Here is a 23,148-nt window from a genome sequence, read left to right as displayed (position 1 = left end):
TGGATTTGATAGTCAGTTACAATTCTCCCAACAAACTACCTTCATGGTTGAGAACAGACCTCTCCTCCCATTGAAAAGTCTGGGGTTTGGGGTCACAGTAGATCATACTCTCAAAAAGGACCTATGTCCCATGAGGTGACAGCAGAAGTAAACGCTTGCATTCCTTCCTTTAGGAGTCAGTTAGGAACCAGTGAAAATGTAATTGTCTGCACAGACAACTTCCAGCAAGCTGAGATTATAAATAAGATTTTTACGAGAACAACACTGTTACCAGAATAACACTGCTGAAAAATAGAGACTGATGATAGAGAAGCTTACTTAGGATGCTCCTCAACGGCTTGGATTATTTGTGGGACAGGGTATCTGGCATACAGTAGAGTTGGCATGAGCCCCAGAGTGCTGGTAGTTCATGAATGGCTTTAGTTTAAGCCTTTAAGCCCGGTTCTTTGTTCTGCATTTTTACCAGTGCCTTGTGCAAAGGCATCCTAGATCATGACTACCTTCTGGACAAGACAACAGTGAGGTGAATGACAATGCTGAAATGCATCACACTGTGCAAATAGTTAGTATTCAGGCATATGTATCTTAAATGCATAAACATTAATCTAATTAAATTTTTTCTATATATACATACTGCTTATTGGAATTCATGGCACTATGCTAGCTTTATCAGTCTACCAGAGTTTGAAACTGCAGCATCAAGTACTTAATGAACAGATCCACAAGTAATCTCTAGAAAGTGCTTAGAATTAAGGCCAAATCTGAGGAGCTTTGTATTTCTTATGACATTTCCCCCCCTTTGGCTTTCATATTATTGAAGCCACACAAAATCAGCAAGGAGTCTTAAATTCATTCTTTGAAGGTATTATAAAAGACTGCAGAGCAGTGCGCTTGCCTCTTTCTCGGAATGGGAATGTCTGGCATTTATTTGCTTAGAAAAATAAGAGTTGGATTTGGCATCTTTGCTCTATGCAGTAAATCATCATTACTAGGCAAAGTGTTTAGTCTCTTAATAGTACTACTCAAATCCGTGCTTCTCAATGGAAAACTTATGAGAAGCACTACAAATCTGATGGAATAAAATCAAAACGGTAGATTCAGGGAGTATAAATCAAATAACATCCTGTTGGTATGCAAATAACAGTGTTATTGAGTTATTCTTGGGAAGCTTTACAATCCTGAAAATAGGACTTCTGCTGAAATTATACTTTGCATTTTGCCTTTTTTCTTCCTCATGTTTCCCCCTGACAGATATTGTTTTAAATTCTTCTAACGTACTGTCTTTGTTTCATATTTTTCAGGATTATGACTTGAGCCAGCTCCAGCAGCCTGACACTGTGGAACCAGATGCCATCAAACCTGTTGGAATTAGACGTCTTGATGAAAGGCCAATCCATGCAGAACCTCAGTATCCAGTCAGATCAGCTGCTCCTCATCCTGGGGACATTGGGGATTTCATTAACGAGGTAAAGGAGAGCAAAAGAGTATCCTCCTAAGATCTGATAAGCTTTTATATTTTACTTATTGTACTCTGCATGAGTAGCTGTTATGTTTGAATATAATAACTTTTTAAAACTTAGACAATTAAAATTGTCTTGCTAGGTAGAAGTAAATATGTTCCTTTAAAGTGCAGACAAATTTGATTAACTCACTCCAACAGAAAGGGAAGATACATCAATTAACTCCCGTACGTTTGTATTAATTACATTCATAATATGTTATCAACTGCAGCCCAGTATCTCCAAGCGGGATTATTCTGTGGGTTGAAAGTAATAAATAGATTAACGAAATTATAGGTTAGCCTAAATTCATTTGTTAATTCACAGTAATTTAATAATGGAAGAAGTTCATTTTCATTTTCCTCGTACATTAGCCTTTGAATCCAGATAACAGTGGAAATTCAGTACCTTCAATAAGACCAAAAGAATTCCGCCAAATACGATTAGTGAGCACGGCAGCTAAATTAAGTGTTATATAAGTGGGTTTAATACTTATCTTGTCATAGAGCTTTAAAAGTCTTTGCATTATCTTTGAATCTTCAATCTAATGAAGATAAATGTACGTAAGATTCAGACTTCACCAGATTACTCTCAGTTCTGAAAGAAATGCTCTTGCAAATATTTATTACATTATTTCTATCACTAATCAGTCTTAAATCATTGATTTTGGGGGTACTTAGGATAGAATGTGTTTATTGTGCTTGCTGGTTATAGGAAAATAAATATTACCCCAAAATTTACCGCTTAAAAATAAGCTGGATTTTGTAGATGAATAGTAGTACTTAATTATTTTCTCTAGTTTCCTCATGTCTTCCTTGGCAAATAGAGCTGGACAAGTATTGCAGAACTGTTTTTGCAAACATGTTTATTCTTGTTTGCTTTGAAGAAAAGTCAGGCTAATATATTAAAGTCTTTTGTGTTAGCAAGCTGGAGAAAATTGAGTTTGCTCCTTTTAAGGTATACAGCGATACAACTGTAAAGAAACATACAGGGAGATGACTGGCGGGAAACAGAAATATTCTCAGAAGACATTGTCTTTTAAGAGACTCCAGGTTTGGGGAAGAGCTATATTAGAAAGAGATGTCTCAGCAAAGAGGAGGTTTGCATGCCTTGCACTTCTAAATGTTACAATTATAATCAGCTCCTGAAAAATAGTGGAGGCATGAGACAATAAAAGGCACACGTTCTTGAGCAAGGCAGCATGCACACAAGAACTTCCTTGGGCCAAACAGTCTTTGGCCAAACAATCAGTTTCCCGTCCTGTTCTCACACAGCTGTGACCAGACACTACCCACCTGACCCCAAACTACACCTTCTTCTGTTAGGGAGAACCCATAATCCTCAATACCCTGATTTTCCTTGTCCTCTAAACAGCTATCAAGCTCTCTTTACAGAGCTAAGAAAATGAATGAGTGTGATTCTCCTAGAAAGCCAGGAAGCAGACGTAGTCTGTCCAACCTCCTACAATTTTTAAATTACTTACCAAGCTGTTCTTGCAATGCTATTTATCAGTGGGTTATCACTCTTGAAGATTATAGCATCAATGTGTACACATGGAGCTGTAGAAACAATACATGCTGTCTTGATTTAACCTAATATATTTATATCTCAGTGCAGATGAGCATGGAGTCATCTTCTTACTGCTGTCTGTTGTGTTAGATAAATAGCTCCCTTTATGCTACCCCTTGCCATCCCAAAAGAGAAAGCTTCTCCCAGCTATTCTTACACAGTAAAAGAATGTCAATAATGTCATTGACTCTAAAATAAAATTAAACCTTGTAAATACATAGGAAATTAAAGAAAATACAGCAAAAAAAAAAGCATTTGACACTGTCCCGCAAGACATCCTTGTCTCTAAACTGGAGAGACATGGATTTGGTGGACAGACCACTCAGTGGATAAGGAATTGGCTGGATGGCCACACTTGGATACTTGTATTCAACAGCTCCATGTCCAAGTGGAGATCGGCGAAAAGTGGCGTTCCTCGGGTTGGTATTAGGACCAGCCCTGTTTAACATCTTTGTTAGCGACATGGGCAGTGGGATAGAGTGCACCTCCAGCAAGTTCACTGATGACACTGAGCTGTGTGGTGTCGTCAACGCACTGGAGGGAAGGGATGCCATCTAGAGGGACTTTGACAGGCTGGAGAGTTGGGCCTGTGCAAACCTCATCAAGTTCAACAGGGCCAAGTGCAAGGTCCTGCTCATGGCTTGGGGCAAATCCAGGCACAAAAACAGGCTGGCTGGAGGATGGATTGGGAGCAGCCCTGAGGAGAAGGACTTGGGGGTGTTGGTGGATGACAAGCTCAACATGAGCCAGCAATGTCTGCTTGCAGCCCAGAAAGCCAGCTGCATCCTGGGCTGCATCAAAAGGAGCATGGCCAGCAGGTCAAGGGAGGGGATTCTTCCCCCTCTACTCAGCTCTTGTGAGACCCCACCTGAGTACTGCATCCAGCTCTGGAGCCCCCAACATAAGAAGGACATGGATCTGTTGAAGTGAGTGCAGAGGAGGGCCACAAAGATGATAAGAGGGCTGGAGCACCTCTCCTATGAGGACAGGCTGAGAGAGTTGAGCCTATTCAGCCTGAAGAAGAGGAGGCTCCAGGGAAACCTTATAGCTGCCTTCCAGAACCTTAAGAGGGCTTATAAGAAAGACAAAGAGTAACTTTTTAGCAGGGCCTGTTGTGATAGGATGAGGGGTAGTGATTTTAAAATAGAGGAAGATAGATTCAGACTGGATATAAGGAAGACATTTTTTTCTAGTTAGGGTGGTGAAACACTGGAACAGGTTGCCCATAGTGGTGGTAGATGCCCCATCCCTGGAAATATTCAAGGCGAGGTTGGACGGGGCTCTGAGCAACCTGATCTCGTTGGAGATTATATCCTCTGATTGAAAGGAACGATATGAGATAGTTTCTATGCTTGAAGCATTATATGTTTAGCTTTCTTTTTTCTTAAGGTAAGGGTTTCACAGCAATGTATCATTTTACTATGAGGCATTCCATCTAAGCCTCTATATATCAGACAGTAGCGACCTAAAGGTTGTCAGTGCTGTGTCTATTTTGCCAGAAGTTTGGGCAAAATGGGGATTTTATTTCTCCAGAAGAGTTTAATCTTAATTTGTGTTTTGTGTTGAAACCTCCCATGGCAAATGAGATTCTAAGAAGTCTATTGAAGGGAAAAAAAAATAATGAGTCTTTCACAGTAGTACAGTTACATTTCCAAATTATCAGAGTCTGGAGCATAAACATTCAAGCTACACAGGTATTCATGCTGCCATCAGAGAATTCTACCTAGAGTCCTGGCAAGGTTATACCCAAAGAAATTGATAAGTTCCTTTCAATTTTACTTGGAGTAATTGGAAGAAATATCTTGGGTAAAACCCATACCAGATGTTTCTTAGGGCAGGTCATACAGAAGTTATGCTGAGCTGTGAAAATGAACATAGCAAGATAAGAAAGAGCAAAGTTCGTATGTCTTTGCATCCAGCTTCAGCATCATTAGGCAAAGAACTTCCTTCCAGTGTAACTACAGGTCATACTGTAACTTTTCCCTTGGGCAGCCCTAACGCAAACTGCCTGCAAAACTAGCCCAGTTGCTTGCTGAGCAGGGAGAAGGCTACCTATGAGTTGTCAGTACCTCAGTAGCAAAGTCTGCGTTAGCCCATTGGTTTGAAAAAATGCAACACTTTTGGAGACCAGTCTGGTCTTCTGGAGGACTTGGCCCTGTTCCCAGAGATGCTGATCAGCATGATCCTTTTGAATGCTGGCCCATGTGTGGGAATTAATTTAGTCTGTTGAATGCTTACCAGCACCTCAGACACACAACCAGCATTGTTCAGATTAGCCTCTGAATTACTCCAGCTTTTGACAAAAGAGAACTGTAGGTCATTGATTTCAGGTGTTGGAGGATTTAGCTACCATTGCCAAGCAAGCGTGGGGTGTTTTTTTTCTTCTTAACTTTATTACAGAGCTGTAGAAACAAAAAGTGAAAAAGACCTAGTGGGTCATTGTGTTTCTTGCCTTTTGGCAATATTCTGTTTGTTCTGGTATATTATTTTCTAGCTGTCATCCGTTGTATTAAATCTACTTAACTCAATGAGACATACATAAGTATGAGTATTTTATAGTGTTCTAATGACTTCTCAGTGGAAAAACAAGTTACAAGTATGGTAAAAACTTCAAGTATTTTTATAACACTTATGAAGTTAAGATAACACATAGAGAGCTGTGAGCTTTCTAAAATAAAAAGGTTCCAGAAGTGCCTTATAATCAAAATATGTTTTGCAGGCATAAGCTAAATGACCTTGGGGACTTTCCTGTTTTGTCTGTTTCAATGGATAGATGAATCTCTAATTTAAGGGAGGAAGGGGAAAACCTCCTTTTCTTCCAGTCCAGTGTACAAACAAGTCAGTGAAATAAGTCATGTGTTATTAAGAATCATCTGTAGACCTTGTTTTCCATTTTGAGCCTTTTAAAACGTAACCTGCAGAGTGTGGAGCATAATTAACAGTTCGAATAGTCAGGATTTGCAGGACAGTATAAATTAGGCCTGTTAGAAGTAGCTTTGTTAATCGTGTTTTCAAGAACCACCTATGCTGTCCCTAGAAATCTTAAACAAATTACGTTGTGGTGGAGAGTTGTGGTTAGGAATATATTTCTAATCAATAGACAGCATACCCTGAGGTAAACTAAATTTAAATTACAAACTAAAGGTTTCGTCCCATGAGGACATGGAGGACCCTCAATTCATTCTTAGTAAATGGTTATTGATACAGTGCACCTCCAAGCAGAACAGAGTCCCTTTATGTTTTCTGGGTTTTTTTTGTCAAGTAAAAAAAATAGTTCCAGATTTGAACAGTTTTTTTTTATTTGCCTGTTGGTCTCTGTTCTTCTTTTCCTTCTCATCAAAAGTCATCTGACTCTGATGAAGTAGTAGGATTAATGAAAATAAAAGCATTAGATTTTGTAACGTTTCATGTTAGTTCAAGGTTTTGAGGGTTTTACTTTCCCTTGATTTGAGCCAAATTGAGAATGCTACACATACTAAGGGAGGTATAGCTTAAGGTTACTGTTGTTCCTCAGTCAAGGCACTGTAGTTTCTCCTCTTCTGCTCCTTGTCTTCTCCTTAGTGAAAGTTGCCACAGGATACATAAAACAGGACGAGAAAAAAGGTGAGACTGCTACTCAGCCTGTCCTGGGTCTCAAGCTTACCTTTGTATTGCCATGACTCTTCTGTGACTGCTTGTTGTGAATTGGCGTTGTAGCAAATGCAAAGAAATATAACTTAGTTCACAGTCTCCCAACAGGATTACCTGATCCCAAATGTGTGCTCCAGCAATTCTGTTTTTGGAAAATTTCTCTATCTAGTAAAAACTTAGAGTTTTCAGATCAGGAAACTGTAAACCAAGTAACTATAACAACTTTGCTGCTCTGAGATTCTTGAACACATCTGGAAAAAAACTGAGAGATCTCTTCAGAAGCAGTTGACAATACCATGGCAGCAAGATCAGTGGAAGCAGTTCTTGGCAGCCGTTTGTTGCCTTTTCAGTTGTGCCAATACAGCAGGTTGTGGTACCACCTATTGAAAGAGATGGCATAATAAGCAAAAAAAGGTGGCAATACTGAAACCAAAGGGAGCTTCATAAGCCAGTTTCACTGCCGAAGTTGACATCCAGGAACTGCAGCTTTGGACATGCTGTAGAACCCAAAACCAAAGTGGAGCAGTACACTGTGTAGGTTCAGAGAATATGCTGAGCAGAGGGAAAGTGAAAAAAATCTTATTTCTTTGTCATTTTAGTATGTAAGTTGCCACACAAATGTAGCAGAAAACTTGCTTGTCATTTGAAGAGTTAGAGACTAAGTTCAGTTATTATACTATGAATCTGACGAGTTTTTAACCAGAAGATAGGTGCAGACGTCAGTGTAACTTAGACTGTGCAGTTAAATCAATACCTCCGTAACATGGCCCATAGCTACGTTCTCTGAATGAAGTGGATTACACAGTAAACACAACCTTGGAAACAGTGAATTTGTTCGTGAGATTCTGTCTTGTAAGTCAGTAGCTCAAAACCAGTTTTCTTTTTAAATGCTGTCATGATACCAGCAGCAAATTGCAAAAAAAAAAAATCCAACTTCCCTTTTGGAAAAAAAAAAACAGATGAAAATGGGCTGCCTGCCTTCTTGCCATGGATGGCTGATAGGTATCAGAATTTCTGCAGTGATGTAGGAGAATGTTTTGTTCACTGATTTTTAATAAATTAGTACCCCGTGGCTGACTGTTACTAGGCAGAACTGCAGGGAAATAGCATTTCTTCTCCAAGCTGGCTTTCTAAATGACTTTGACACATTGATACCTGGGATTCATACCTCAGCACTCCTTAAGCTCAAGTGGTATTTATTCTCCTTCTCTGTCACCTGTGTTCGAAAAGCGTGGGTGTCTGTCACCCCAAGCAGGCTTAAGGGAAGATGTAAATACTGCAAGGCCAGTTAGGGCCTAAGAAGTAAAGTTGCGTTTCTGCTTCAGCAGCAGAAATGGAGAGAAAGCCTTGGAACTATTTCCAGCTTTGAAGCTGGATAAGGGAAGTCTTCCAGCACTTGCTATTGCCTTTTCAGAATCTCAAATCTTTTGTCCTTATTATGGCCATCAGGATGGAAAACTCCAAAGAGAAAGATAACAAGCATCACCAATTATTCTTATCAGATAATGCAAAATTGTGCTTCTAATGCAGGCTATTAATAACCTGCTTGATGTTGTTGTACTACATGAAACGATAATTTTAAGTCCAAAATGTGTTCTTGATTAGAGGTCATTAGTTTGATAAATATGCTGGGCCTTTCCATCACTGATTTGCAAAATTATTTTAGGCACATTTTGCCCACTTCTGAATGATTTTAGATAGGTAATAAAGAACCAGGATTATTTTCTACCTTATCAGTGCCATATGCTTTAATTAATGGGTTTAGCTATATACAAATTTCTAGAAGATATACTGACATCTGTTTCCATTGTATCACATTTAAACTAAAGACAATTGGGAGTAAAACACACTTTTCTAAAACCAGAATATATTAAATAATTTGAAGGAGGTGCACTCAGTCCTTCAAATAATTTGGAGTATAATAAAACCATTCTTTAAATAAATAAACATTAAAAATAAAACCAGCACAAATAGCACTGGTTTAAATTAACATTAAGCAATTTAAAATTCATATAGAATTCTGGAAGGTATATTATCCTTTGTCAGTGGCTGCCCAAGTAGATCCTATTCAAAGTGGAAGATCTTGAAAAAGCTAGTCCCATTGAAGAAACTATGAGGTTGAGAAATCCAAAACACAAGAGGGTTTTTTAACTTTTTATATTCAACTTGTAAATCTTTCCAGGATAAGCACAGAGCAATCATTTCATATGCTAAAATGAAACTGACTGTTTAGGTTTGGACAAGAAAATAGGGAGGGAAGAGAATTTTTCCTGGAAGAAGTGTGGTTCTTTCCCTACCTTCCTCTTGTTCAGTTTGTGTTAGTTCTAATTTGGGTTATTCAGCTCTGGAGAGCAGAAATTTCAAATTACTGAAGACCCAGTATTCATGTGTTGATAACTTGAATACTTTGAAATAAGGTAACAAAAATGGTTCTAATCTTGTATTTAGCTTTGATGTCATTGTGTGTGTGTTTTATGAAGAGCAGGTGGAATTTTATGGGTGGTTATGGCAGAGCACATAAGGCTTAAGCCAACATATTGTATCTTTTTCTCACAGCAGCCTACAGAGGTACATTAATTTTACAGAGCTAACTAGATACGGCTTTTGGCACACACAGATGGACTGCAGGCCAGCAATGTCAGTGGATGTGTTATTGGCCGTGTGAGATGACTGTTGAAGTGAATCTTTGCAAACATGCCTATTTCTCCTTCCCCATCTGTCTGTTTAACCAGTCCCATATTGCTTGTGCCGCAGGTTGTGAGCTGTGTAGCTCTGAAGCTGTATATTTATTAGCATTGACCCTAGCGCTGTGATGTTCTCATAAGGTTTTGTTAGAGCTGTATTTGCAGCTACATTCAAAATGTCCCGTGCTGCAATGCTGGAAACCTGACCATTCTAAAAGGAACTGAAATAAGTTCTTGCTGGAGTTCTGAAAACATGAATCCTGTTTTGAATTGGATTGCAGAAAAACAAGAACTTTGTTTTCTCAAGTAACAGTTGATAAGCAACTGCACTGCGATATTCCAGTTATGTTTTGTCTTCCTCTCAGATATAGAACTTTATCTTTTTTTTTTTCCCCCTCTCCTTCTTGCAGGGACTTAAAGCAGCCGACAATGACCCTACAGCCCCACCGTATGACTCCCTCTTAGTCTTTGACTATGAAGGAAGCGGCTCCACTGCTGGATCCTTGAGCTCTCTTAACTCCTCAAGTAGTGGTGGTGAGCAAGACTATGACTACCTAAATGACTGGGGCCCACGTTTCAAGAAACTTGCTGATATGTATGGTGGAGGTGATGACTGAACTTCAAAGTGAAACTTTGGTTTTGGACAAGTACAAACATTTCAACTGATATTCCCCAAAAGCATACAGAAGCTAGGCTTTAACTTTGTAGTCTACTAGCACAAGTGCTTGCTGAAGGCTTTGGCTTAGGCTGCAAACCAATTTGGGCTCCGTGGAATATCAGTGATCCAATGCTGTTTGGAAAAAAAATATTGAGCTCAGTTACACTTGAATTTTACAGTACAGAAGCACTGGGATTTTATGTGCCTTTTTGTACCTTTTTCAGATCGGAATTAGTTTTATGTTTAAGGCTTTAATGGTACTGATTTATGAAATGATGCATTAAAGAGACAAAATATGTTGGGGTGGGGAGGAGTAAGGTGAAACACAATATGCTTCAACATGCTTTTGTTACATCGCATTGCTTTTATTAAAATAAGGAGATGAAAAATAAACAAAAAAAATCCTCATGGAACAATTTTATTATCTGGGAGAGAAGACCATGAGGTGGAACAATGTACATTACTTCTAGTTTTAGATGTTAGGGGATTTTTTTTTCACTAAAATTCTAAAACTTATGCAGCTGGTTGCAAATAAAGGGAGTTTTCATATCACCAGTTTGTAGCAGAATTGTTTTTGGTTTTTTTTCTTATGCTAGAATGTTAGACACATTTTGGTCTTAATCCATGTACACTTTTCTTTTTTCTTTTTTTTTAAATTTCTAGTATTTTTTTCCCACTTCACTGTAAAAAACGGTATGTGTACATAATGTTTTATTGGCATAGTCTGTGGAGAAGTGCAGAAACTTCAGAACACGTGTATGTATTATTTGGACTATGGATTCAGGTTTTTGCATGTTTATATCTTTCGTTATGGATAAAGTATTTACAAAACAGGTTGCAAACAAGTGACATTGATTCAATTGTTGAACTGTAGTTAGAGTACTCAATATTTTTTTTATTTTTATTTTTATTATTTTTTTTGTTTGGGGAGGGAGAAAAGTTCTTAGCACAAAAGTTTTACATAATTTGTACCAAAAAAAAGGGGGGGGGGGAGTTGGCCTGATGCCAGTGGCACGAGTAAATATACAGTATGTTTAGGGGGTGGGGAGGGAAGGGGGAAGAAGCTTTCAAACTGGAGAGACTTCTGAGAACAGCTTTGCCTCTGTATTGTGTACCAGAATATGAATGATACACCTCTGACCCCAACGTTCTGAATAAAATGCTAATTTTGGATCTGGTGCTTGGTTTGGCATTTTTTGTCCTTCCTGGGCAGCCCTGACTATAGTAAATAAAAAGTATACAAAGTACATTTGAGTTTTGTCAGAAGTTGTGTGCACTTCTTTAGCATTCAGTACTGCTGAGTTGAAAATAAACTTTATGTAGAAGAAAGTTTGGCACAAATTTGGAAGGCAAGTTCCCAGGTAAAAGCAAAATGATCTGTGCCATTTCTGGGAATTCAAAATTTTCAATTCCACGTTGTTGGCTAGCTCTTTTATTTAATGTACATTATCTAAATAGCAGAGCTTGCATCATTTTTGGCTCATTTCAAGACTGACAGTTTAATAATTGTGTGATGGTGCTGCAGGTTACATAAATAAAATAAATTGCAGCTTCTAGTAGTCGTCTGCTGCATGGACTCTTACGCTGAAGTAAAGACAAGCCCCTGTTAACTTCAGCGCACATCAGATCATGTCCTTCAAGGAGCTGCTTACGGTCATGGAGCTTTATCAAAAAATCCCATTAGGAGATTAGTCATTACTAAACATGTTTCTAACCTGTTACAATTATTTATTTGCAAACGAAGCAAACATGGTAGGTACAGCAGTTCTGCCTTCTTTCACTTAAAACAATCTGCTGAGGTTTAATGTCTACATTTACATTCATTAAGGACCTGATTGTGAACAGTGTGAAGCTCGAACTCAGCAGAAACGCCACATTTCCACAATCTGTTGAGAGAATTGGAGCAGCGGGAGGGGATCCAGGTGCTGGGATTGGCGTAGCAGCCTTCTGCGTTGGGAAGGCTTGGTGGGCAGGGGGATGATGCTCTCCAGCATAGCGGCACTTCGGTGCTTTGTCAGCACTCAAACATCATTTACACAGTTTGACTGTGTCTTCCAGAGGTAAATCCTGAATTTCAAGTTGGAGAGCGTTAAATGCTGCGTGTGAGGTAGCTCCCCTTCACTGCACCTTTCATGAGCGCATCTCCTTTCTTCCTCGTTTGTGATGATGCCTGTGAAAGGTGAGAGATAGCAGTCCTCTGAGACTGGGATATAGCATTTCAGTGTCTGCATACCTGGCTGTTATTTATCTCTAGCATTTGTAACTATAGCTCGATGCTGTAACAAAGCCTTACTGCTTTTGCAGTAATGTGTCAAAATTATCCATTACCTCCTTTAAGCTATTTCCATATTAATTAGCAGTGTGGGGAGGAAAAAAAAGATGTAGAGCAGGACATAAAAATGAAAATCTAACTCTGTACGGTTAAGGAAGGAAAACTTTTATAAAGGGCAGGATTTAAAATGTAAATGCATGTTAAATAAGCAAAAGGCAACTTTTAGCACATTGATTTTTCCATCTTCTGTAATTTATGCCCAAAAAAAAGTATTTTAAGCATAGTAATTCTATTATTGTTATTTGGAACAAACAAACTGAAAAAGCTAGATTAATTTTATTTCATTGCCATTGAACGTTAAAAGATATGGAAGGGGAAAGATTTGTGAAAAGTTTCCAGTTTTGGCTACAGCACTTTTTTTAAAAAAAAAATGGAGCAGAGGTCATCTTTTATGAGCACTCGGCTCTTTTGGACAGTGATAGGAGCTTTATCTTGATCAGACAATCTTCCAGCTCTATGTACAGCTGCTTTGAAATTGTAGCAACGGTTCTCAAACCTAGTGTTAGGTCAGCATTAGGTCTACTGAGCAGAACAAAGGATAAATCATTTTTATGCATCTCGAATGCTTTTACAAGGAAAAAACATGTTTGAACTGATCCTCTTTCATCAAGCTTCAGGTTGGTTCTTATTCTAGAAATGCGCAGCCAGGTTTTGTACCTATGATCCATGCTTAAATCCCCATCAGAGGGCTGCACTGAGAGGGAGAAGATGGCTGACCTTTAGACCCTACCGTTGTCTTGGGAAATTCTGTCAGCCTGTTTTGGAAATGGGATTTAGCAGTGATATACATTATCTCTGTCTTGTAGACACTGTAACTGAGGGAAGTTACTGGCAAGAAGTAAGGCTTTAGGAACTTTCCCATCTCAGCCTTTCTACAACTTGTGTTTCATTTCAGTGGGAAGCCTTCATAAACCTATTGTCCTTCTGAACTTCAGGGGCTAAAAGGATGAGGACAAGGGTGGGTTTGGGGAAGAAACATGTGGATAGACAAGGCCTTACATACGGATGGATCTAGCTTCCTCTCTTTCCTCTGGGATTGACGAGTATTGGTGAAGGACCTTAATACTCATGCCACAACAGTTTGAAATGTACTTACTTGTACTACCCTCCAAGTAGTTGAACCAAGTGATGTTTGATTTCTCACCTGATGATTTTACTGGTGGTGATGTGCTCTCAGCTGTGCTGTAGCACTGTTACGAGCTGGCTATAAAGTTCGCTGTGGTCCTTCTGAATACAAAAACCCCACATAAATCAGTGTAATAGGGCAGACGACGAGCACTGACGTCTTCCCCTCTCTCCAAGTTATTCTGTCTTGCTGGACTCTGCTTCATAAAATGTTTATAAATTCATGTAAATTTTAAATGGAACATTTTGTGTGTCTGTATTGCATTGGTTTGCAGACAGAAAGTATTTCTTAGTTGTGAACAAAAAAAATTTAAATAGTCACTTATTTTCTTCTGGTGCCAAAGTAGCAAAATCACTGATGCTAAAAGCCCCGTGAAGTCTGCTTCTTGGGAGTGCTGTTGCTTGGTACATAGTATTTTTTTCAACCCTACCAAATTCCTTGCCTTGAAGAACATTTGTATCTATTCTGCCATGGTCCCATTCACCTTAACACACAAGGGAAAATGTCTTCTGAGAGGTGGTGGGACACACATCCCCAGAAGGGTCTCTTAAATCTGTCTGTAGTCATTCAAGATGTCTCAGGTAAACTACTGCCAATTCTTAGCTGACACAACTACTCCCACCTTCCTAAGGACCCTTCCTTCTAACAGCAGTACCATGGTTTGGGCAGATTTACCTTTCTGGATCAGCAATATGAAAGCAAAGTCCCTGCTTTTACCTCAGTCAATACTAATTATTCAAATAAAATGCAGCAAAGTCACTCAAATGCCTTAATAGCTAATCCACATTATTTTGGTATATACCATATTGTTTTGTGAAATGGTATATTTTACACACAATTTTCCTCATTCAGCCAGAGATTATGCAGATTTGTATAAGATCCTTGTTTTTTTTTAATTTCCTTTACATTTCTTTACATAAACTGTACTTTTTACTCTTACTGTAGGCAAGGATCTTTTCTAGGAGTCTTTCTAAAGCATAAGATAGTTGCCCTTAACTTAATATATGTCACAGGAATAATGAAAAATTTTCCCTTTAGCAACAAAGCCCAGCTGGGAAATAGAAGAGAACAAGAATGGCTAAGGAAAAAAGGCCAAGGACTTCCCACAGGGACTCAAGGTGCCTTCTATCATATGGAGAGGGAAAGAGCATCCCATTTGTTAGGGACCCTTCAATCAGTCAATGCAAGGCACTCTCCAGCCAACTTCCTGCTTCTGTACTGGCCAAACAGTTTTTTGGTGTAACAGAGAACTTGGAGATCCCTCTTCTCTGGAGCTCCTGGTCTAACGCTGCTGCCTTTCCTGCTGGGGTACATTCCACAACCCAATTTTCCCCTTCAGTTCACCTAGGTACTTGAACAGTGCCCAATGTCAAATCCAGCTCTGCATATTCTTCAGTTTACAGCCACAAAGAATCAGGAGCTTGATCTTGTTTTGGTTTAGTTGTTTTACTTAGAGGATGTAGACTTGAGGATGTATTCTCAACATAGCAATAGCTGGGAAGACTTGTCTTCCTTTTCATAGTGTCCCAAACAGTATTCTTCCTCTGCAACCTCTGTGGATTTCTAGAGCATCTAAAAATGCAGTAATTGCCGGTAATAACAGTAGTTCCGTATAATCAGATTTTGTATTTGTATGCTCTTTTGATTTTTCTGTCACAGAAGAGCATACACTAATGTGGTAACAATGTGAAGCTGGAACTCCTGTAAAGCTGAAGATCAGTCGGGATGAAGTGGTGGGCATGTGCTCTCTGAACTGCTCTCCATGTAGCCCTGGCTGTAGGGAACACATCTATGTGTGTAATGAACTGCTGGTGCTCAGATGATTTACATGTTGTTACAGGTCTCTCACCCCTCTTCCCTGAGCACACAAAAGCCACCCACATATGACCCCTGGAACGCAAAACCTAGAGCTCACGGGCACTCATATCTCATCTCATTCCTCCTCACCATTCCCTTGTCACCTTTACAATCAGCCACTGCCTGGACAAGATGCTCATTATTTTCTCATTGCTTCCATCTTTCTTCTCCCCCCACTTTGTGAGCTACTAAGTTTTATAAAGTATTTAGGACCACTTGTCTCCTATTAACAAAGGAAATGCTCTCTGGTTTATGAGTTACTGCCACTGCTGGCTGCATTTCCCACTCCTAGTATATATAAAACCCTTTTGGTTCGCACTGACAAATTCTACTTTCCTAGTTCTCTGAGCAAGCCCAAGAGAATGTTTCTGGTTTCCCCTTCCCCATTTTCAGTTTCTGTAACCTGCTCTTTTGCTCTTGTTTTCAGACCTTTCATCACTCTTCTGTAACTGAACTAAATGGTCAACGTCATCTTCCTTGAAGTGCCTGGTTTTGGGTTTTTTCCTTCTAATGGGGAACATTCTTTTTGACTTTGTATTTTTCTGTTTGGCACCCAGAAAAAAAAAATAAGATTTTGCATCCTTTACAATGGCTTATATTTATTACTATTTCTTGAAATATTTTTTTCAAGAAGCTTTTTTTTTTAAACACTAATGCATTTATAAACCTCATGGTGGTATGCATTTATGTCATTTTGCAAACCAACCTTTGAGTGGTTCACCCCCTCCCGTAGAGCCTAAATGCTGGTTCTGAAAGCAACATATTTCGCTCTGGGTATGAATAATGAGTAGTAGGATTGTGCAAATTACTTTTATACTCCTGCTTCTGAAGATAAAATTTGTTGATGTGGCATGGGTATATATAGATACACAGATCCGTGGGCCCACGCCTTCTGTGTTCCATGTTGCAGAAGTTTGATTATTACATTACATTTGTTATCTGCAGTACTGCAGGGCGAGCTTATAAAAACCCAGCTGTCTCTGTGCTCCATAAATCAAAAGTAATGGCCAGATAATCAAAATTATGTTCCAATTCTAGAACATTCATTACTGGTGGCATTGTATAAAGCAGATATAAAAACAAGCAGAGTTTTTGTGCTAGGATGATTAGAGGGAATTACACTAAAAATGTAGAACCATTACTGGTATGTTTTGACTTGGAGTTAATAAAGAGCAGTTTGCTCAGCAAGGTTATTTTAAGATAAACTGAGAAATAAACAAAAATGAATCTTTTAGCCTGAGTGAGTCAGGAAGCAATACTCAGTGCCCTATCATTCTGAGAACTGATTTTTCCTCATTTGGGCAGAATGAAGGCAACCAAGAAAAACAACCAAAAAAAGTAAACCCAACCCTTAAAAACACCTCATGGACTGGGAGAGGCAACTTCAAAGACCTGCTCTGCTGTCGTGTCTCATAACAGAAGAATTCCGGGCTATTGCAGAGTTTTTTGATCTTCCCGTTTTTTGTGTGGCAAGAATTCACACTGACTAGAGCCCAAGTAGTCTGACTGCAGAGCATCTAAGTCTAAGCTCTAACTTTGCTTTGGTGTTTCCTGTTTGTATGACTAATTAAATATTTGCTGTTCCTGAGAAACAACTTTAAAGCCTAAACTACTGTTTGGGGTGTAAAAAGTTCCAGTCCGTGCTCAGGAACAGGGAGTTGTGCCTTGGTATTTCATCTGCTGAGTGAATGCCCTAGCCATTATTTTGAAAATGGTCTTGAGTTTTGCCTTGAAAATACCTGAAAAGCTCTAGATTTTTTCCTAAATGAACCAAATTGCAAATCCTTTGCATTTATTCACAAAATAAATTGTTTGCTGGACATTCCCACTGAGCCTGCAGCTCTTTGAAGGCAAAACTCAAATGGCAATAAAGTTGTCATATGAGATGAGGACCACAAAGATACGTTTTGAGCACAAGCCTTCAGGCTTGTCCTTCAGAGACTGGAAGGCGTCCTTTTGCTGAAGAGCAGTCCATCAAGTCAAGTTCTCATGAAAAGTTTTGCTGCTTTGAAACTCAGTAGCGCCAACGTGTCTACTGGTGTAATGAATTACAGAACGTAAGTAAGAGTGGCAGAACACAGCCCTTCAAAAATGAGTTCAGATACAAAGCTCCTGAGTCAATGGAGATGCTCCCATTGTGGTTGCCCTCAAAGTAGCATTCAGCTCAGAGAAAATATTTATGTCTGTAATATTCCTGCAGCCATATATGATACTCTATGAAACCAAACAGCCTTAAATAACCAGTAATACAAGGATGAATACATTTGTTTCAGAAAATAGAGACTGGCATAACAATTCCAAGTTGTTATGAATTATCAGTTCACTTGTTTTTGCAAAATGTCCATTAATGACTCCATGTTTATTACAACTCATTCACTTAGTCGCTGTGTTTGCTGAACTCTGGACCATGCTGTGATGACAGGTGACCCTGTTTAAATGAGCTTCTACAGAAATCTATTTCAGAACCGAGTAACTGGAAGATAATTTGATGGCAATTTTGTTGGTTGATGGTCTCAAAGACCACTAGACACTCACTCAGACCTTTAGTAGCTGTCACAGGAATATCAGATCAGCTGCTATTCAAGAGTAGAGGGAAGAGATCACTCCATGACATTAGATTTCCACACTGCTCCTACTCATACATACAGTAGTAAAAAAGCCGGTAGTCAAGTGCTGGGTCATGAGCTGTATGCTGCATACACATTTATTGTAGGTCTGTGGACCACAGTCCCTCATCGTTCAATACACCTGCACAGTGATGGTGATTTACAAGGACAGGATTCATAATCAGTGTCAAATAAAACATCAGGCTTCCCTGAAGATCATCACAAAAGTTTTTTGTCCCTCTCAGCTCACATGAATATGCCATACTTACGCATATTTGTGCATCTTATCGCAGGGGAGATTTTTATCCACCATTGAAAATCCTTGCGAGTCTTAAAAGTGCTAATTTTTATTACTTGAATATAACACTGTGAGGGATCACATACACACAAAAAAAGTGTGAATGTCCATTTAATAGAGAGTATAATTAAATTAGAGTAGAACAGGGCAGATTATAATAGTAGCCTACTGACAACAGTATATAAATTTGCCCATTGCAGACAATTAAAGAGGTGTTTCATGATGGCAACATCTTCTCGTGACCTTTTTTAATTCTAAAGAGAAAGAGTATCATTTTGGAATTAGAGAAGCAGGGAAGGAATGGGCTCTTCTTCTGCGGTCATGAAGATTTGAGACTTGTGACCCCCCTCAGTGAAAACGAAATTGCTAATGTCAACCATCTCTGGCAGGCAGCACCTCACATTGATTTTATGCATAATTCAGCACAATTGACAACTTTTTTCAGGACAAGCTGGAGACTGATATGTTATGGAGGCTAAATTTCTTCTCCCTTCTGGAATAGAGTGTCCCTTGAGGCCACGATTTATGTTTAACGGTGCGACAGCTGGGACTGTGAAGAAGCAGGACTACGTTATGGCTGATGTGAAGATACTCACAGTGCAGTAGTGGCAACCTTTTTCTCCCTCTGTCTTGCCCCAAACTGTAGTAAAATAAATTAGAGCACCTTATCCATGTTTAGTGCTATGTGTGGAGTAGCAGATGTATTGTCTGTGCAATTGGCTGGCAGGCCAGCCACAGTAAGCCTAATCAGCAGAGAAGAAAAGCTGATGGGGAAATACTGCAGCTTCCTGGCTGATGCTCTTCTGCCTTTGTCACTGGCTGTATTGCTCAGACAAATGAGCAGCTGTGGAATAAACCTGGGCGTAAAACTAAAATGTGTCCGTTTTCTTTAACTGTCTGGGTCTGAGCTTCCACTGCGGCTCTTGGATGGTTATGATGGGATCTCTCCAGGGTAAGAGCCAATGCACGGGCCCTTCTCAGGAAGCAGCTGCTAATCCCCACCCTTCTTCACACCCCACAAATTTGTGTATTGGCCCTACGGTGCCAGGAGCAGGCAAATGTGAAATAATAAACGTAAGGGTATATTTTTTTTCTTCACCACCTTGTAGTAAATCTTTTCACTCTAAGGAACACCACATCTGCATCATGGTGCCTTGCTTTTGGCCACACAGAGGGCCAGCCACTGGCCACGTGTGGGGTCAGAACTGGAGCAGAACAAACTTCTGTTCCTGAGCCTGGATGTCCCCAGAATTCCCACTTTGCTGAAGAGGTCTGTTATTTCAAAGTACCAGCAGAAGTATCTCTGCTGTTTGGGAACAATAGTAGCTGAAAATGCTGTAAATAAGGGCTAATTTTCCAACGGACTCAATTTTTCTCCAGAGATCGGGTTTACCGAAAGAGGTAACTTGGTCCCATAATTTCTGGTCCCATAATTTCTGCAGACCCTGTAGTATGAAAACAGATCGGTGATCCAAGTGGCACTGTGTATGAATGAGTACGTGGGGGTGGGGGCTGACAAAAGAGAACTATGTTTTGAAATAACAACATGAATTTTACTGAAAGAGCAATGAGTTGTTTGCCCTTTATTTAGCCGTTATGATAGCAAATAGCAATGATTTGGCTTTCCAGTCAGACCTAGAAATGAGGAGGGGGGGAAAAAACCAGCCCAAAACCTCAGTGTAATTTTGAGTCAAATGACGTTTGGATCAAACTCAATGCAATTTATTTTTATGTACTATCCTCCATACAGAGTATTACAAAGCAGTTTATAGGGACAGTCAATCATCAGAGGCTAAAGGGAAAAGGAAGGTTTTAAAAGCAAGAATCATTCAGTAGCCGGGAGGAATCATGGTTTGTTTTTTATTGGAGTTATGAGAGAGATGAGAAAAGTTCTAGGTAAAACACTATTTTGTCTATCTTTTGTTACACAAAATACTGTATTCAGTTGTGTCGGAAAACGGCACATTCTTTTTAATGACACCACCTCTGAATGGTTCATCTTGTCAGAGGCATGTCGGTGTCACCCAACCAAGCTATTTTCCCTTTTGGGTTTTTTATAAAACCTGGTATCCTCAAAATATGATCAAATTGCTCCATTTTGAGGTTGAGTTTAAAAAAGATTAGAACAGAATGCTGTGATAGTATTCTGGTTATATGGATGTGAACACACACACCCACACACATATGTAATATATTCTACTATTTAGTATTTCATATATTGGGGCAGATTCTCCTATCTCTTGTTTCAGTCTTGCATAGCTACTGGAACCACTCAGGCTAGGCTAATTTGCACTAGCTGAGAATTGTATTCATTTAACTTGCTTTATATTTACAAGTATCAATCAATTAGTAGTTCTGAGTGTGTGGTTTTAGTGATGCTGGATGTAGAAGGGCCATCACGGTAACTGAGTCCAGCCCTGGAATGATGGGTGCCCATGGAGTCACCATTCCAAAGGCTGACTGCCCCCTCCAGACTCTCATGGGCACTCCAATACACGAAGTGCTTTCCAGACCTTCAAAACACTCCAAGCGAAACAGAATTTTCACCTGATAGCTCTTCTTCTTTAGCTGAGAAAGTCCTTCCCTGAAAAAGCAAAGTAATCACTGCTGCACTGCATTACGTTCACTGAGAGGTTGTTGTCTTACGCTGACAGCTCAGCCTAGAATGTATCTCAAGAAACAAGAGGGAAATGGATGGGAATTTTAAAAAATAATAATTTTTTTTTCTGGCTTGCACTAGGCATGGAACAGCCTCAAAGCTCCCAAGCAGCACATCAGTGGACCACAATTCCCAGCTTAAAAGCTTAACCGAGCCAATCATTTGTTGCTGGTCAAATTGTTGGAATTCTTCGAACAGTTGTGTGTATGAAGTGTTCCATCAAAGGATTTGATGCATGAGTGTCAGCCTGGCAGGGAGACTGGGTCTTGCTATAGCCTGGAAGCTGTTCAGCTGCTTTTGGGAAAGGAAAGGAGGTGTGAAGTAGTAGGGGCAAGTTACAGCCCCATTGTAAATAGAGGAAAGGAAAGGGAAGACGTGTAAAGCTCTACACACTGACGAGCATGTAGCAAGGCAGGGTGCTGCCTCTTAGAGAGCAGTTGCCAGGAGAGGAAGCAGCTCTCCGCACTGCACCCCGGTGAGCTGCTTTATTTCAACATGTGAGCTGGAATGTTCTTTATTCTCACCGACTGGAAGTATGTGGTAGGATGTTGCGATAGAAAACTGTTTGTCTAGCTCACGGAAGAGGCAAGCAGATGCAAACTGCTTTTCCTTTCATGTGGGTGATATGAAATGTTTTTGTCATGCATTCATTAACAGAGTCATTTTAGGAAGCGCTGACTCTAGGAGATGCTATGCTTCAAGCTCCCTTCAGGAATACTTTTAAAGATTGTTGTGATTCCGTTCATCACATTTCTAAATGAAGACCTCTAGCCACACAGTTTTTAGACACGTGTAACTTCACGGACCTTGATATTCACACTCATTACTGCAAGGCAAAAGTTGAGCCCATGACTGTCCATGTAAGAGTACGATGGTGACCCAAGACTTAGATGGTATGTGGTTATGTTACAACCCTTCCAGGTTATTATAACATCAGCTTCTGGATATTAAATCTCTCCCCAGTTAAAACATTTTTTTCTGCAAGCGATGCTGGCCTCACCCTCCAAATTGCCCTTCAGCCTGAAGGCACTAAGATTTTTTTTTTTATTCACACATTTTCACTTAAAAATATGAGTGTTTATTACAAAAGTTTGCAGTGCTTGGGAAACAAAAATGTTTGACTGTAATAATCAAACAAGAGTATGCTTATGATGAACTTTCTAGTTCAGAAACTTCAGAAATTTACTGCTGCCTCGTAAGTGCTCTGTGGCCACCCAGATCTTCTTGTAACGCCAAGGATGCACAAATAAACACAGGATACTTCCATTCACTTCCGCTGCCTATTTACTCTTCTGATGTTTCAGTCCTCACTTCTCCATCTTCTATGATTTCTTTGTTTTTCATACTTGTTAACTTCAAGCTTTATCTGATGCATCCAGTACAAACAGGTCTTTAGGAAGGCTGTGAATTAGTTATTCAGGAGGTCAATCCTTGGTTTAACAAGAAAACTAAGTCACTCATAAACTGTCTCTTGTTCACAGCCTGCTACTTTTCTCTTAAGATTCAGCTCACAGTATTTTGATATCAATGACAAAAAAAAAATCAGATTTCTAAGATTTTCAAAGGTATCTTTGATAGCCACTACATTCCAAGCTAAATACTCTTTTAAAGTTTGAAAAACCACCAAAAAAAACAAATGTATTGGGTTTATGTGGGACGGTTTTGGTGGAGCAAGTGAACATGCCCTGAAGGAAGCTGCAGTCCATGGAAAGGAGCATGTTTTCTGGCAGGAGCTGTCGCCCATGGGGCACCTATGCTGGAGCAGTTCTTGAAGAACCGCAGCCCGTGTCTGGGACCCCATGCTGGAGGAGGGAAAGTGTGCAGAGGAAGGAGCCGCACAGACGAAATTTTACGGACTGACCACAATCCCCATTCCCCATTCCTCCCTCCCCACCTCCTGCAGTAGAAGGGTGAGGAGTGAAGGAGTGAAATTGAGCTTGGGAAGAAGAGGGGAATTGGGAAACTGTTTTAATTTTGTCTTTGTTTCTCACTAGCCTACTGTATTTTTAATTGGAAATAAATTAAATTCATTTTTGACAAATTGAGTCTGTTTTGCCCATGACAGTAACAGGTGAGTGATCTCCCTGTCTGTATCATAGAATCATAGAATGGTTAGAGTTGGAAGGGACCTTCAAAGGTCATCTAGTCCAACCCCCCTGCAAGAAACAGGGACATCTCCAACTAGATCAGGTTGCTCAGAGCCTCATCCAGCCTGGCCTTGAACGTTTCC

The 23,148-nt window shown here is 39.7% G+C and overlaps 1 protein-coding gene across 1 annotated transcript in view; it reads left to right on the top strand.

Moving 5' to 3' along the window:
* The window catches only part of CDH2 (cadherin 2), a 120,452-nt gene extending 109,163 nt beyond the window's left edge, over positions 1-11,289 (top strand). Inside the window, exons 15-16 of the mRNA XM_086740761.1 lie at positions 1,302-1,466; positions 9,793-11,289. Coding sequence (XP_086596887.1) covers positions 1,302-1,466; positions 9,793-9,999 — 372 coding nt within the window. The 3' untranslated portion in view covers positions 10,000-11,289. The remainder of the gene's footprint in view (positions 1-1,301; positions 1,467-9,792) is intronic.
* Positions 11,290-23,148: the final 11,859 nt, after the last annotated feature.

The sequence above is a fragment of the Chlamydotis macqueenii genome, chromosome 2, assembly GCF_036417535.1.
Source record: "Chlamydotis macqueenii isolate bChlMac1 chromosome 2, bChlMac1.mat, whole genome shotgun sequence".
In the NCBI taxonomy this organism is placed as follows: domain Eukaryota; kingdom Metazoa; phylum Chordata; class Aves; order Otidiformes; family Otididae; genus Chlamydotis; species Chlamydotis macqueenii.
Note: the sequence above shows the minus strand (reverse complement) of the source record. Positions and strands in the feature narration are given on the sequence as shown.